The 15,698-nt window shown below is 37.8% G+C and overlaps 2 protein-coding genes and 6 non-coding genes across 10 annotated transcripts; 1 reads left to right on the forward strand and 7 right to left on the reverse strand.

The window, feature by feature from the left end:
• Nucleotides 1-68: 68 nt before the first annotated feature.
• On the reverse strand, nt 69-285 carry LOC117748208. Its single transcript, XR_004611535.1, has one exon. It is a non-coding gene; the product is annotated as a small nucleolar RNA U3 (small nucleolar RNA).
• Nucleotides 286-1,188: 903 nt separating this feature from the next.
• Nucleotides 1,189-1,405, reverse strand: LOC117748205. Its single transcript, XR_004611532.1, has one exon. It is a non-coding gene; the product is annotated as a small nucleolar RNA U3 (small nucleolar RNA).
• An 897-nt stretch (nt 1,406-2,302) lies between these two features.
• On the reverse strand, nt 2,303-2,519 carry LOC117748207. Its single transcript, XR_004611534.1, has one exon. It is a non-coding gene; the product is annotated as a small nucleolar RNA U3 (small nucleolar RNA).
• A 904-nt stretch (nt 2,520-3,423) lies between these two features.
• On the reverse strand, nt 3,424-3,640 carry LOC117748206. Its single transcript, XR_004611533.1, has one exon. It is a non-coding gene; the product is annotated as a small nucleolar RNA U3 (small nucleolar RNA).
• Nucleotides 3,641-5,010: 1,370 nt separating this feature from the next.
• On the reverse strand, nt 5,011-5,227 carry LOC117748204. Its single transcript, XR_004611531.1, has one exon. It is a non-coding gene; the product is annotated as a small nucleolar RNA U3 (small nucleolar RNA).
• A 1,143-nt stretch (nt 5,228-6,370) lies between these two features.
• Nucleotides 6,371-6,587, reverse strand: LOC117748249. The gene has a single exon (XR_004611574.1). It is a non-coding gene; the product is annotated as a small nucleolar RNA U3 (small nucleolar RNA).
• A 2,682-nt stretch (nt 6,588-9,269) lies between these two features.
• Nucleotides 9,270-12,606, forward strand: trmt10b (tRNA methyltransferase 10B). 3 transcript variants are annotated; one of them, XM_034557258.1, is made up of 8 exons: nt 9,270-9,585; nt 10,047-10,161; nt 10,263-10,396; nt 10,514-10,666; nt 10,927-11,005; nt 11,478-11,545; nt 11,775-11,898; nt 11,980-12,606. In XM_034557258.1, exons 1-8 carry the CDS (start codon nt 9,466-9,468, stop codon nt 12,114-12,116), a joined length of 930 nt encoding a protein of 309 aa, XP_034413149.1. In that variant the 5' UTR covers nt 9,270-9,465; the 3' UTR covers nt 12,117-12,606. The 3 variants fall into 3 exon arrangements, with proteins under 3 accessions (XP_034413149.1, XP_034413151.1, XP_034413152.1); XM_034557260.1 differs by having other exon boundaries at nt 11,778-11,898; XM_034557261.1 differs by having other exon boundaries at nt 10,047-10,155.
• A 745-nt stretch (nt 12,607-13,351) lies between these two features.
• cxcl19 (chemokine (C-X-C motif) ligand 19) lies at nt 13,352-14,187 on the reverse strand. The gene is made up of 2 exons (XM_034557184.1): nt 13,911-14,187; nt 13,352-13,802 (listed from the first exon to the last, which is right to left on the reverse strand). The coding sequence occupies exons 1-2, from the start codon at nt 14,063-14,065 to the stop codon at nt 13,673-13,675; spliced, it is 285 nt and encodes a 94-aa protein (XP_034413075.1). The 5' UTR covers nt 14,066-14,187; the 3' UTR covers nt 13,352-13,672.
• Nucleotides 14,188-15,698: the final 1,511 nt, after the last annotated feature.

Here is a 15,698-nt window from a genome sequence, read left to right on the forward strand (position 1 = left end):
TCAAATGGTGAGATATCCACATGTGACTGTGACTTAACTATTGGTAATTATTTTGAACACTATTGAAAACCGCTCAGCACATACTCTTCCCCTCAAAGTCCCCAAAGGGGACAAAGAACGGTCATCAAAAGCACACAGCATATGAACTGAATCATGACTGTGTGCCCGCTTCACGCTCAGGAAAGTGTATCACCATCTCTTCATCGTGGTTAGCGAGATCAAACAGTTTAGAAACACATTTCTCAAGTCAAAAACTATAGAAATGATCCCTGAAAGTATAGTCTTAACTTTATCAGCGCGCTGGCCGGAGTACTAGTACGAGGAACACGCGCCTTGCTGTCATGGTGCTCACATTTAACAGCACACACACCAGATGTTTATACCGACAAGATCACAAATAACATCCACAGAGGAAGAGAAGAAAGAAGTAGGTAACCCTGAATAAAAGCCACAATAAGTAAATATATTTATATTGTTCTTAACAAGCAATGGCAACATTTAAACATCATTATAACAGTTTCTGCCACCGGAAATACATTTTAACACAGTTCTGCTGACAGTACAAAGTTCAACGTAGACATGATGACTGGTTACAATGATAAAAGCTTATATTAACTAATATATGATATATACAATATATTCATGTTGAATACCCACAATGCAGTTTTGTGGCAAACCCCTCCCGAGTCACCTATTGCCTGATGTGATCCTGCATGGCAGCATGTTAGCTTCAAATGCTAAATGCAACAGGGGGATAGCAGTAGTTTTTAAAGTCGGTATGTTCGATAATTCTCAATCTTACATAACATGATTTGAATTATTACTGATGTAAAACATATTCAAGAAATATTCATAAGCTTTTAAGTTTGGTTCATTTTAGCTACTTTGGGTTGTGTATATTATATTTTATTCTAAAATGCACACTATGATATCCCCTTTATCCTTTTTATAGATGATGTCATGATTTGAAGTGCAACTATAGAGAAAAATAAAAATAATCTTAATGTAGTAATAAATATATGGAGTGTCCCACTTTAAATTAAATTTAGAGTACCATACATTTTGAATAATAAAGGGTAAGAATGTTTATTTGCACTCAAACATTAATCACAATGGTGAAATATGCACATAGAATTGTGACTTAACTACTTCTGGGTGTATTGGTATTTATTTTTAACACTATTGAAAACCGCTCAGCACATACTCTTCCCCTCAAAGTCCCCAAAGGAGACAAAGAACGGTCATCAATGGCACACAGCATATGAACTGAATCATGACTGTGTGCCCGCTTCGCGCTCAGGAAAGAGTATCACCATCTCTTCATCGTGGTTAGCGAGACCAAACAGTTTAGAAACACATTTCTCAAGTCAAAAACTATAGAAATGATCCCTGAAAGTATAGTCTTAACCTTGTCAGCGCGCTGGCCGGAGTACTAGTACGAGGAACACGCGCCTTGCTGTCATGGTGCTCACATTTAACAGAACACACACCAGATGTTTATACCGACAAGATCACAAATAACATCCACAGAGGAAGAGAAGAAACAAATAGCTAACCCTGAATAAAAGCCACAATAAGTAAATATATCTATATAGTTCTTAACAAGCAATGGCAACATTTAAATATCATTATAACAGTTTCTGCCACCAGAAATACATTTTAACACAGTTCTGCTGACAGTACAAAGTTCAACGTAGACATGACGACTGGTTACAATGATAAAAGCTTATATTAACTAATATATGATATATACATGTTGAATACCCACAATGCAGTTTGTGGCAAACCCCTCCTCTGAGCCTCCTATTGCCTGATGTGATCCTGCATGGCAGCATCTTAGCTTAAAATGCTAACAGCAACAGCAGTAGTTTTTAAAGTCAGTATGTTTGATAATCCTCAATCTTACATAATATGATTTTAATTATTACTGATGTAAAACATATTTAAGAAATATTCATAATCTTTTAAGTTTGGTTCATTTGAGCTACTTTGGGTTGTGTATTTCATATTTTATTCTAAAATGCACACTATGATATCCCCTTTATCCTTTTTATAGATGATGTCATGATTTGAAGTGCAACTATAGAGAATAATAAAAATAATCTTAATGTAGTAATAAATATATGGAGTGTCCCCCTTTAAATTAAGTTTAGAATACCATACATTTTGAATAATAAAGGGCTATAATGTGTATGTGCACTCAAAGATTCTTCAGATATAGTTCAAATGGTGAGATATCCACATATGACTGTGACTTCACTACTTCTAGGTGTGTCAGCATTTATTTTTAACACCATTGCAAACCACTCCGCACATACTCTTCCCCTCAAAGTCCCCAAAGGAGACAAAGAACGGTCATCAAAAGCACACAGCATATGAACTGAATCATGACTGTGTGCCCGCTTCGCGCTCAGGAAAGAGTATCACCATCTCTTCATCGTGGTTAGCGAGACCAAACAGTTTAGAAACACATTTCTCAAGTCAAAAACTATAGAAATGATCCCTGAAAGTATAGTCTTAACTTTATCAGCGCGCTGGCCGGAGTACTAGTACGAGGAACACGCGCCTTGCTGTCATGGTGCTCACATTTAACAGCACACACAGCAGATGTTTATACCGACAAGATCACAAACAACATCCACAGAGGAAGAGAAGAAAGAAGTAGGTAACCCTGAATAAAAGCCACAATAAGTAAATATATCTATATTGTTCTTAACAAGCAATGGCAACATTTAAATATCATTATAACAGTTTCTGCCACCGGAAATACATTTTAACACAGTTCTGCTGACAGTACAAAGTTCAACGTAGACATGACGACTGTTACAACAATAAAAAACTTATATTACATAATAAATGATATATACATGTTGAATACCCACAATGCAGTTTTGTGGTAAACCCCTCCCCTGACTCACCTATTGCCTGATGTGATCCTGCATGGCAGCATGTTAGCTTCAAATGCTAACAGCAACAGGGGGATAGCAGTAGTTTTTAAAGTCGGTATGTTCGATAATCCTCAATATTACATAATATGATTTGAATTATTACTGATGTAAAACATATTTAAGAAATATTCATAATCTTTTAAGTTTGGTTCATTTTAGCTACTTTGGGTTGTGTATTTTATATTTTATTCTAAAATGCACACTATGATATCCCCTTTATCCTTTTTAAAGATGATGTCATGATTTGAAGGGCAACTATAGAGAATAATAAAAATAATCTTAATGTAGTAATATATATGGAGTGTCCCCCTTTTAATTAAGTTTAGAGTACCATACATTTGAATAATAAAGGATAAGGATGTTTATTTGCACTCAAACATTCTTCAAATATAGATCACAATGGTGAAATATGCACACAGAATTGTTACTTAACTACTTCTGGGTGTATTGGTATACATTTTGAACACTATTGAAAACCGCTCAGCACATACTCTTCCCCTCAAAGTCCCCAAAGGAGACAAAGAACGGTCATCAATGGCACACAGCATATGAACTGAATCATGACTGTGTGCCCGCTTCGCGCTCAGGAAAGAGTATCACCATCTCTTCATCGTGGTTAGCGAGACCAAACAGTTTAGAAACACATTTCTCAAGTCAAAAACTATAGAAATGATCCCTGAAAGTATAGTCTTAACTTTATCAGCGCGCTGGCCAGAGTACTAGTACGAGGAACACGCGCCTTGCTGTCATGGTGCTCACATTTAACAGCACACACAGCAGATGTTTATACCGACAAGATCACAAACAACATCCACAGAGGAAGAGAAGAAAGAAGTAGGTAACCCTGAATAAAAGCCACAATAAGTAAATATATCTATATTGTTCTTAACAAGCAATGGCAACATTTAAACATCATTATAACAGTTTCTGCCACCGGAAATACATTTTAACACAGTTCTGCTGACAGTACAAAGTTCAACGTAGACATGACGACTGTTACAACAATAAAAGCTTAAATTACATAATAAATTATTTATACAATATATTCATTTAGAATACCCACAATGCAGTTTTGTGGCAAACCCCTCCCCTGAGTCACCTATTGGCTGATGTGATCCTGCATGGCAGCATGTCAGCTTCAAATGCTAACAGCAACAGGGGGATAACAGTTGTTTTTAAAGCCGGTATGTTCGATAATCCTCAATATGTCTACATTGGCTGAATGCTGGTGTCACATTGTGTAAAGCAACACATATCAGATTATACAAATACTAAAAAAATATAAATCCTGCATTAAAAATTAGTACTTATTACTAGCAAATGTACTCAAAGTACTCACTCAAAGCAGAATACCTCTTTCAGAGAGTTACGTCATTACCAAAACAATTATCCTACAGCTTGAGTAACTTTGTTATCTTACATAATACGAATTTAATTATTACTGATGTAAAACCTATTTAAGAAATAGTCATAATATATTAAGGTTTGTTCATTTTAGCTACTTTGGGTTGTGTATTGTATATTTGATTAAAAAATGCACACTATTTTATATCCCCTTTATCCTTTTTATAGAGATCATGACTTGAAATGGAACTTTAGAGAATAATAAAAAAAGATCTTGGTTAACATCACTTGCCCTAAATCCCCAAACTTCCAGACAACAGATGAAGATCCTTTTCGAGGGACTAGCTCCGCCCCTTTCTGCTCCTGACATTTGACCTTTCACACGACACCGGGTACCTCTCCTCTTCTACTAATACCGGAGTCGACTGCAGACAGAACTTTTTTTTTTTTAGGCTGCCGCTGCAGGGTGCGCGCGCATGACACCTCATCTCGTTCTCCCCCTGGTGGTTGGTTGACTGTTAGTTGAGGAAGCGCTTCACTTGATATGTAGCAGAGCTGCATTTAAAAAAACGTCATTATCGCTGACGATCATGCTCATTTAACTGGGGCAGCCAACATCGTGATTGCGATTACAATTCGAGTAATTGTGAAGCCCTATAAAGAGATGTGACTTAACTACTTCTGGGTGTATCGGCATTTATTTTTAACACTATTGCAAACCGCTCAGCACATACTCTTCCCCTCAAAGTCCCCAAAGGAGACAAAGAACGGTCATCAATGGCACACAGCATATGAACTGAATCATGACTGTGTGCCCGCTTCGCGCTCAGGAAAGAGTATCACAATCTCTTCATCGTGGTTAGCGAGACCAAACAGTTTAGAAACACATTTCTCAAGTCAAAAACTATAGAAATGATCCCTGAAAGTATAGTCTTAACTATATCAGCGCGCTGGCCGGAGTACTAGTACGAGGAACACGCGACTTGCTGTCATGGTGCTCACTATTAACAGCACACACACCAGATGTTTATACCGACAAGATCACAAACAACATCCACAGAAAAAGAGAAGAAAGAAGCGGAGCAACCCTTAAAAAAAGCCACACTCGGTAAATATATCTATATTGCTCTTAACAAGCAATGTCGACATTTAAACATAATTATAGCATAACAATTTCTGCCACCGGATATACATTTTAACACAGTTCTGCTGACAGTACAAAGTACAACGTAGACATGACGACTGTTACAACAATAAAAGCTTATATTAACTAATATATGATATATACAATATATTCATGTTCAATACCCACAATGCAGTTTTGTGGCAAACCCCTCCTCTGAGCCTCCTATTGGCTGATGTGATCCTGCATGGCAGCATGTTAGCTTCAAATGCTAAATGCAACAGGGGGATAACAGTTGTTTTTAAAGCCGGTATGTTCGATAATCCTCAATCTATCTACATTGACTGAATGCTGGTGTCACATTGTGTAAAGCAACACATATCAGATTATCCAAATACTAAATACAAAATACATATCCTGCATTAAAAATTAGCACTTATTACTTGCCAATGTATAAAAAGTATAAAATGTACCCACTCAATGAAGAATACCTCTATCAGAGAGTTATGTCATTACCAAAACAATTATCCTACAGCTTGAGTAACTTTTTTATCTTACGTAATACGATTTGAATTATTACTGATGTAAAACATAATTAAGAAATAGTCATAAGATATTAAGGTTTGTTCATTTGAGCTACTTTGGGTTGTGTATTGTATATTTGATTAAAAAATGCACTCTTTTATATCCCCTTTATCCTTTTTATAGATGAGATCATGACTTGAAGTGCAACTATAGAGAATAATACAAATAATCTTAATGTAGTAATATATATATGGAGTGTCCCCCTTTTAATTAAGTTTAGAGTACCATACATTTTGAATAATAAAGGGTAAGAATGTTTATTTGCACTGAAACATTCTTTAAATATAGATCACAATGGCGAAATATGCACATATAATTGTGATTTAACTACTTCTGGGTGTATTAGTACTTATTTTGAACACTATTGAAAACCACTCCGCACATACTCTTCCCCTCAAAGTCCCCAAAGGGGACAAAGAACGGTCATCAAAAGCACACAGCATATGAACTGAATCATGACTGTGTGCCCGCTTCACGCTCAGGAAAGAGTATCACCATCTCTTCATCGTGGTTAGCGAGACCAAACAGTTTAGAAACACATTTCTCAAGTCAAAAACTATAGAAATGATCCCTGAAAGTATAGTCTTAACTTTATCAGCGCGCTGGCCGGAGTACTAGTACGAGGAACACGCGCCTTGCTGTCATGGTGCTCACATTTAACAGCACACACAGCAGATGTTTATACCGACAAGATCACAAATAACATCCAAAGAGGAAGAGAAGAAAGAAGTAGGTAACCCTGAATAAAAGCCACACTCGGTAAATATATCTATATTGCTCTTAACAAGCAATGTCGACATTTAAACATCATTATAACAGTTTCTGCCACCAGAAATACATTTTAACACAGTTCTGCTGACAGTACAAAGTACAACGTAGACATGACGACTGTCACAACGATAAAAGCTTATATTAACAAAAATGATATGTACAATATATTCATGTTGAATACCCACAATGCAGTTTTGTGGCAAACCCCTCCCCTGAGTCACCTATTGGCTGATGTGATCCTGCATGGCAGGATGTTAGCTTCAAACGCTAAGAGCAACAGGCGGATAGCAGTTGTTTTTAAAGCCGGTATGTTCGACAATCCTCAATATATCTACATTGTCTGAATGCTGGTGACACATTGTGTAAAGCAACTTAATGTGGAAACCATGTCACCACGGAAGAGACGAGGAAATTAAACTCTAACGTTGAGAGGTGCTAGAAATCAACCTAGACTTAGTGTGCATCACATTCTGGCTTCCGGCCTCAAACGAGCTGACACGATAGTTCCTCTACGTGACAAAGTAAGCCTGCACGAGGAAACGTAAAATAAATAATTTCGTTTACGTAATGTTTTAACGACCAAATAATATAACAAAAATACAGGACATATTTACAACGTTTTCTCATTACAATAAAACATGTTCTTTCTGGAAGCAGAGAACAAAACCAATACTATATGTATTACTGGTGAATATTTATAAAACTATACTATTCATTTTTAATCATTAACGTTAAGTGGTTCCAGATGCATTGTCCCAATAATGTGCTTATCACAAAGTTGAGCTTCAATTAGTACGAGCACCGACACACTTGTGTCCAAATCCCTTCAGTAACAGTGCGCTTCACAGCACAACAAGCCTCGCTATCATCGGTCACGCTCTCCAGCTATTCCACATCCCGATGCTAGTTATTAGCCGAGGCTCTTTAACTGGTATTAAGGTGCACTAACAAACTAATTCCAGATACGTGCGTTAAAAAAAGTGTCTGCATCTTGACTTTATCAGCAATTCACGAGCACCGTTGACGTTCCTGTGTTCAGGCCTCCAGCGTTAGCGCTGTCATCACGTAACATTGAGAGCTACGCAAGCTACCGCTAACGCTAACATAGCTAGCTAGCAATCTGTCACAATCTCGACGCATCATTTTAAGGCAGATTTAATATAAAATGTCACACGTAAGTTCAAACCACCACGCATTTTAGAAAGACAAGTATCTTGACAAGACAACAACAGACTGGAGTCGTCAATGGAGTAACTTTATATAACGTTAACTCAGTTAACGTTAACTAACAGTGTTAAAGGTCATTCAACTGACGACCCGTTTGCGCTCTTAGGAAGTATTTTATCGCCGTAAGTTACGTTATTCCATTGCTTACAATGCTATATACGTTTCAAGTAGTTATTTATACAATACGTATTAAATAATAAACGACGACATTTACTCACCACCTGTAAAACAATTAAGGTAAAATGGCCCTTTAATCGAGCCCCATCTGCGCATGCTCGACTAATGCAGGAAGTGAACGTCGACAGAGGTCAAGTTAAAAGTGCAATTGTGTTATAATATTCACTGTGTGCTCTTATTGTTGATGTCTTACTTACAAAAATAGTTGAAGATGCAGTTTGAAGTGTAATAAATCAGTTGTAGAAAGTAATAACACAAATTATAGTTGATGTAATGATTTTGGTATATGTACTACAACTGCAATGTATACATATTATTTAGTATATAACCTAAAGCTTTCATTGAAAGCTAACTATTATTTATGGAGCTTCTCCACCTTGGAAAATGTCACTCAAACTAAATATTACAACTCACATTGGCCATTGAGTATTAATTATTATCATTATGTTATTCTTGTATTGTATTTGCAACAATTTAGTTTTAGTTTGTATTGTAGGCCACCATTGTTTATTGTTTTTGTAAGCCATTTAACGTGTTGTCTTTTCTTGTTTTATTGACACTGTTTGTTTAATTGTTTTTATAGTTGTTGTTTTCGTGTGGACGGCAGGATGACCCCAGCACTCTGCGGAAGTCAATGAGGATCCAAATAATGAATAAAGAATGAATGAATAACACCAGGAGTATAGTAACGTGTGTAGTCTATGTGTGTATTTCTCAGAATAATTTATGCAGAAAAATACATTTATGTCCAGTAAAGCGTTGGCAGTATTAAGGAATGAAGAATAATGAACATCTGAGATTAAATATGTGATTAATACAGTTTCATCTAGTGTGTGTTGGTTTCTCCATCATCTATTGGCAGTATTATACTGCCCTCTCCTGGCGTGTTAGTGGAACTGTAACCACACTGACTTCAAGCATATCGTGTTATTTTAAACATCACACAAACACAAAATACCAAATATGAGATCTTTGGCTGCCCGAATTCACCCCTATTGTTTATCACCTGAATGTTAAAAAATTGCACCTGCCCACCTCCGCGTTGTTTACTCTGACGTCATTGGCATGCGCCCCTCTCATTGAAGAAACGAAGCGACATCTTAGGCATGTTTTCTCTCTCAGTCACTAATATGTGCAGTTTTAATGTCTCATTTGGTGGATTTCAAAAAGAAAACACATGGTCAAATAATGTACCGTTAGTCACACATAACTAGAGAAATGTCCGGACTTCGTTGTTTTAGGTGATGCATCTGAAGTCAGTGGTACAGAGGAGAGCAGCCCCAGACTGACATGGCACACACCGGATCAGATGTGTGTGACACGCCGCTGAATGGAGTTCCAGAGGGGATGGATCTGCTTCAAATAGACGTGGAGACCGACGGGCCAGGGAGGGAAACGGCACCGTTTTCTGTGAGATTGCTAGTCCTTCATTTTAACTAACTATTCATATTTTAGTCATGCATTATTTTGTTTATTACATAATTATTAATTCTGTAAAATGCATTAAAAAGAAACAGGACAGCAGCATAAACAGCAAGACAAAATATAAAAACAGGTGTGCAGGTGCATCCAAAAACTGAATGCAAAAACATTTCTGATATCTCATAAATGATCTAAGATCAGTATTTTATTTGCAGTCTAAAAACACTGAAAGTATTTGTATCACATGTTTTGCAGATCAAAAAAAGATGAATCGGTATTTTTTTTCACTCAGGGTTGAAAACTTCAATATCTCCTATTTAGGTAATAATCATGTTTGGTTTTTTTTAGATTGCTTTGAATGACACAATGCATGTGTGTGATGTCAGAAAGTGCAGGGGGTTGTGTCCTAAAACACCGTAAAATGTCCTGAGTTATTGTCTGTTCGACAGAGGAATGTGTCGAGGAAGCTGCGACACTGGGAGAGGCAGCTGGCAGCCAAGAAAAGCAAGAGGAGAGGAGAGAAGCAGAGGAGGAAGCTCAACCGTGAGCAGGAGTCGGGTACAGGTCGAGAGAAGAGCAACTCACTTTGCTTTTGCATTGAGATTAAAAGTGGAATAATCAACATTTTAAACCAGAACACCTTTCTTGTGCTTTTTGTCACACAGCTGCCGGCGCAGGTAATCCTCAGTTTACCAAACGGGTCATGAAAGCGATCACCAAAGAACGTTTATCTGAGGCTCAGTCCACGGGGCTCAAACTGTGTGTAGACCTGAGTATGACAGACCGAATGTCTGACAAGGTGGGTCCCTCAGAACCAAATTCATTAACCCTCGGAACAGCTGGTTCTGTTTCATGTAACTCTTGCACTGATCTCCACAATTTAAATACCTCACCTGTGCATGTGTGTCCGGTTCAGGAGGTAAGTCGCCTGGCTGGACAGTTAAGAAGGCTGTACGGGTCGAACAAGAAGGCGCCTCGGCCGTTTCACCTTCTCCTGACGGACCTGAGAGAGGACAGCCGGCTCTACAGAGAGTGCCTTCGAATGAACGAAGGCTTCCTCAACTACATGGTGATTATCGTTAATCACTCTTGAGGTCTCTGGTAAATATTTTAAAGGAAAGGATAAAACAGAAAATCTCTCTAAAGGTAGTTTTACCTCATTAAAAGCTTTTGAAGTTAACCTGAAAACAAGTATTTAAAGGGTTATTTTATCATAAGAGTGAATACATAAAAATATCCATAATGTGGACCAAGAATAGTTCAAATATTTAGCAAGAGATTCAGATTATTTGTATTTTTTTTAATTCCCTTTTGCATGTTTTTTTTCAGGTAGACATAACAGAAGAAAGCTGTCTGGACCTTTTTCCTCCAGAAACTATCGTCTACCTCACTCCAGATGCTGAAGAAGGTTTGATGAACTTCTCAAAAGTTTATATAAATATTTATCTTCTTAACGTAAATGTCTTGATTAAAGTTATAACTACGACTGTTATTATAATAATGATTATTACCATTTATTACCTTGCGTGGGGTGGGAAATACAGTATCTATTCTAACAAATAATAATAATTTAACAAATAAAGGGTATTAAAAGAAGCTGAATTTCATACGTGTAAAAAAAGATTTAAGTTGAAATGCATCTTTTGGCCAGCAGGGGTCACCCTCTGACCACAGTGTCTACAAATGATCACAGTGTTACTAAACGATGTCTTCATATATAGACATCATAAAACAGAGAGATAATAACATACCTCAATAAAAGATACAAAAAAAAAAGTTAATCTACATAATGCATCATATATTCACATCATGTCCATATTCAGCATCTTTTCCTATTTGATTTCCTTCCGATACGCTTTTTAAATCTTTGTTTATTTCAGCTCTAGAAACAGTGGATGCTGACAAGGTGTACGTCCTCGGTGGCCTTGTGGATGAAAGCATCCAGAAGGTATTCTCCATGAAGGCCGCACAACACCGACGTCACGTAGCAGCAACTCTTTCAATTTGACGGATTAGATGCTAGTTTTCTTTTCTTTTTTTTAAAATCAGTATATAAACCTAATTTCCGTTCAGGCCAAATACAATCCATCAGTTTTTTTTTAATACCAATGTGATTTCATGTGCCCTTGTTGAGATTAATGCATGTTGGGATATGTAAGTTATTGCCTTCTCTGCAGAAGTTGAGCTTGTCGAGAGCCAGAGAACTGAGCGTTCGCACGGCGAGGCTGCCCATAGACGAGTACATGGTGAAGAAAAACAACGCCAAGAATTTCCACTCCAAGATCCTGCCTGTTAATCAAGGTGAGTAATATTATTTAGTCTGCGAGGCAACTGAAGCGGTTATGTATTTGTTAACGGTCGATCCTCTCTCCTTCTCCACAGTGATGGACATCTTATTGACTTTCTGCGACACCGGCAGCTGGACAGAAGCGCTGCAGGCCTGGTTCCCCCAGGGGAAGGGTTACGTGGTTGCACCCGAGGATCGCCCACCACTTCCTGTCTCTCCGTCCGAAATTTAGCATGTGGATTAATTTTCATTCATGCTTTATAGAGAACTCGATCTCAATTACCTCAGGGGAGCTACGACATTTCTTGGTTTACATTGAAACAAAAGAATATTTATGTATTTTGTATATTTTGATGCTTGAGATGTGTATTAGTTCTCGTCGGAATTCAAGAATTAAAAAAAAACAAAGGGACCTTTTTTATTTTTTAACTTTCTCAGGAGTCATTTTTTTGTACAAACCCCTGAGGCTTAATAAGTAATATGTCAAAGCCATAATTATCTTCACAGTGGGAGATTGCTTCTTTAGTTTTATACAACAAGGTCGCACAATTTTGGAAAACTGTCTAAAAACTTTATGATTTTTTAACTTTTATTACAAATTGTTGCCCTTTAAGCGTAGGACAGAAGAATGTCTTGCTATTTTTTTCTTATTTTTAAAAAAATGTGAAATACTTTTTTCTAAAAGCTGCTTGTTTTAAAACAAGAGGCAGCCCGTGTTGGGAGACGGTCTTCGTTTGGGTCATTAACTATTGTGTATAATCTGGTCTATTGTAATCTCTCGTTTTATCTTCCCGTATGTTTGAAAGCAGCATGTTTTCCAAAGAGCGTTGGATTCATCTCTGCACACGGCCCCAGTTCACATTCCTCGCTCGCGAATTTGTTTAAAATATCTGACCTGCAGTTAATATACTTGACCTTTTTCATCAAAGGCACAGAATCTCTTTTTTTTAACGTGTTATTTCACTTTGTTTCAAATACATTGTTCGGAGAGAAACCACCTTGAGTGTTCAATATGGAACCGTCTTAATATTCATATTTTATATAAATATAACCATTTAAAATGTTTTTCCCCCCACTGGGAAAAGTCTCTTTTTACATCCGAAAAAGGTCTTTAAGCCACGGCTGCACTCGCTCCCCGTTTGTGTTTGCTTTAGTTCTTTGAGCCTGAAGGGAAATTATTATTTTTTTCACTGAAAAAGGCGTTTACTTCTCAAGAGTTTCAGATATCTTTGTGTGAACACACCCCCCCCGAAATGACTGGTGGAAATCTCCCAGCATGCAGATAACCATCTTGAAGACCGGGTTCACCGATACAGGCTAATTAGTGCGGTCTTAGCGTATGTTTCATAATTTCTTTTAGCTATAAAGTTGAAGCTCTGTTGCGAAACCGCTACCTTCAACATTAATAATGGCACGAGAGGATTTTTGCAGAGCAAGCGCAGGCCGTAAGAATTGAATGCCAGAAAGTCTCATTTAACCTTTTTAATTATACATTTGTTTTAAGCCTCACATATTCAACAAATGATGTCACATATTAGAATATTCCAGATTCCATGCTACATATATATAGTGTCTGCTTTCAAAAAGGTCATACAAATGTCACACAACTAAATACCGTCCTTCACACGCTTATTATCCTTCTAACGCCAAGACAATATGAATCCAGAATCAGTGTTATTTTATAATGTGAAGTGGGGTAACACAACAAAAACAAGTTATTTGAATGACACAACCTGTATGTTGTAGGAAAAGGACTTAAGTTTCAACAGTTTTTCTTAATGTACGATGTTATCCTTGCTGTTTGGGAAGCGCTCCTCCCTGCTGATGGAGTTGTCTCTCGAGGATAAAGTGGATCAGCTTCTTCACCCAGGAGGCCCCAGGGTTCAGGCACACCTTCTCCCCATTCGACAGTCCGGCTCTGGTCACAAGAAAAACAATACATCGTACGCAATTAGAGCCACTTACTGATGATATATGTGAGATTAGCCCACATGATTTTCATTTTATCTTTTTTTTTTTTACTTACATGACTTCAATGACCGGGCAGTGGGGCCCTTCCGGGACGAGCTTGATGCTCCTCAGGTTGTCCGGGGGGATGATCCTCGACTCCACCTGAAGGCACCGGCAGTGCGTGTTGTAGTCTCTGCTGATCGGCGGCATTCCTGTCACCGCCATTGACATTCAGGGGGATTTTTACCACTTCAAACACTTAGCACGTCCCACTTGGGGGGGAGTCCTCATTCTCTGCAGAGTTTTTCTAAATTGCTTTGGTTGCAGTTTTTATTTCAAGGGTCAGAACATAGACGTATGTTCTGACGCCAGTTTCCTGGAAACTTGGTCTTACACAAGTGGGTGGAGGCCACTTTCTAACGGAAAGCTTTCTTCACAGCCACTGTGGCACTGCTGCAATGGGCACTTCCCCCTTTCTCTTCCTCTAATCTTCCCGTTCATTACAACTTCAATAATTCTCAAAATCATGGTGATGGTCACTGAAACTGTTGTAACATACAGCCATTGCTATACGATATTAATTTATGGGTAAAACATCGGTGAACATCATGCCTGCATCTTGTTTTTTCGGTCTAATATTTGGTCATGGAGTATGGCTGAATACATTTATTGAAGTATATACATTTATATCTTAAGCTTAGTCGCATCGCAGGTTACGATTGTGCACATGAAAACACGTAATCGTGTAATTAAATATGATGTATATTTATAGATAAAATGGTTAAATACCTCCCTTCATTCTTCTTACAGATTAATGCATCGCTAACAATAATACATAATACAGAATATAACAATAACCAACAAAGATAATTCTGATAAACAAGTACTCGTAATACTTAAGGTATAATTATGGCTGATAATAAGATAGTACTTTCACTTGAGTAAAGTTTTGAACGACGGCAACACAATAAAGCAGACATTAAGGAAATTAAAGGGATGCATTTTTGCTTTAAAATAAAAATCCACACATTGCAGATCTCCCATTCGGTTTACCTACACAAATATCCTTTTTTTCGGCTTGCATGTCCTATTAAAGTCCTGTTTCCAGATTCATAATGATCTATTCTGGCAAAAGCACAACTCCAAACAACCCCCCAATTACCCCCCGTTTCACAACACCCACCATGTAAGTGTGCTCTTACCGTAATTGAGAGTAAACAGGCCTCCGAAAATGAGCAGGATGCAGAGCGTCATCTTGTTTATGCAGCTGTTTGCAGATTGATTTCATACAGCTGTCGGGAGCGTTTAAATACACTCTGCCCTCATAATATGTATGTACAAAGAGATCAGGTGGTCTTCTTAAACTTAAAAAAACAACAACAACAACAGTGTGTGTGTGGTTTTTCACTTTGGGTGCATTCACATGTGCAGCAGAAGGCAGTCATGGGACGGTGAGTTCAGGGACAGACAAGAGGCCCCGTTGAGGTTAAAAAGACGCCGTAACTCGCGGTTGCCGGGCAGAGAAGTGAGTCACACAGACGGCGTGTGTGTCTGGACACTCGACCAACGGACGCATTTCTATTAAAATTATCAACAGACACTTTTGTGTAAATATGTGGTTACTGCGCATGATACTGGGAGGTAGTGTAGTGTTACTGAGGCGCTTGTTCTGACCTTGTATGGACAGATTAATAGAGAATAGAGTTCTTACGCACTTTTCAATATTATTTCTCTTATTTCAGTTTGGCTGCAAATAAGTGTGTTTTTGTTGAAGAAGGGGGGGGGGGGGGGGGGCAGCTTTAATCTATATTATTATGTAACGAATGGCTCACTTGACTGTGTCTAACGTGAAAGGGTCACTCGT

The sequence above is a fragment of the Cyclopterus lumpus genome, chromosome 18, assembly GCF_009769545.1.
Source record: "Cyclopterus lumpus isolate fCycLum1 chromosome 18, fCycLum1.pri, whole genome shotgun sequence".
NCBI classification, from domain to species: Eukaryota; Metazoa; Chordata; class Actinopteri; order Perciformes; family Cyclopteridae; genus Cyclopterus; species Cyclopterus lumpus.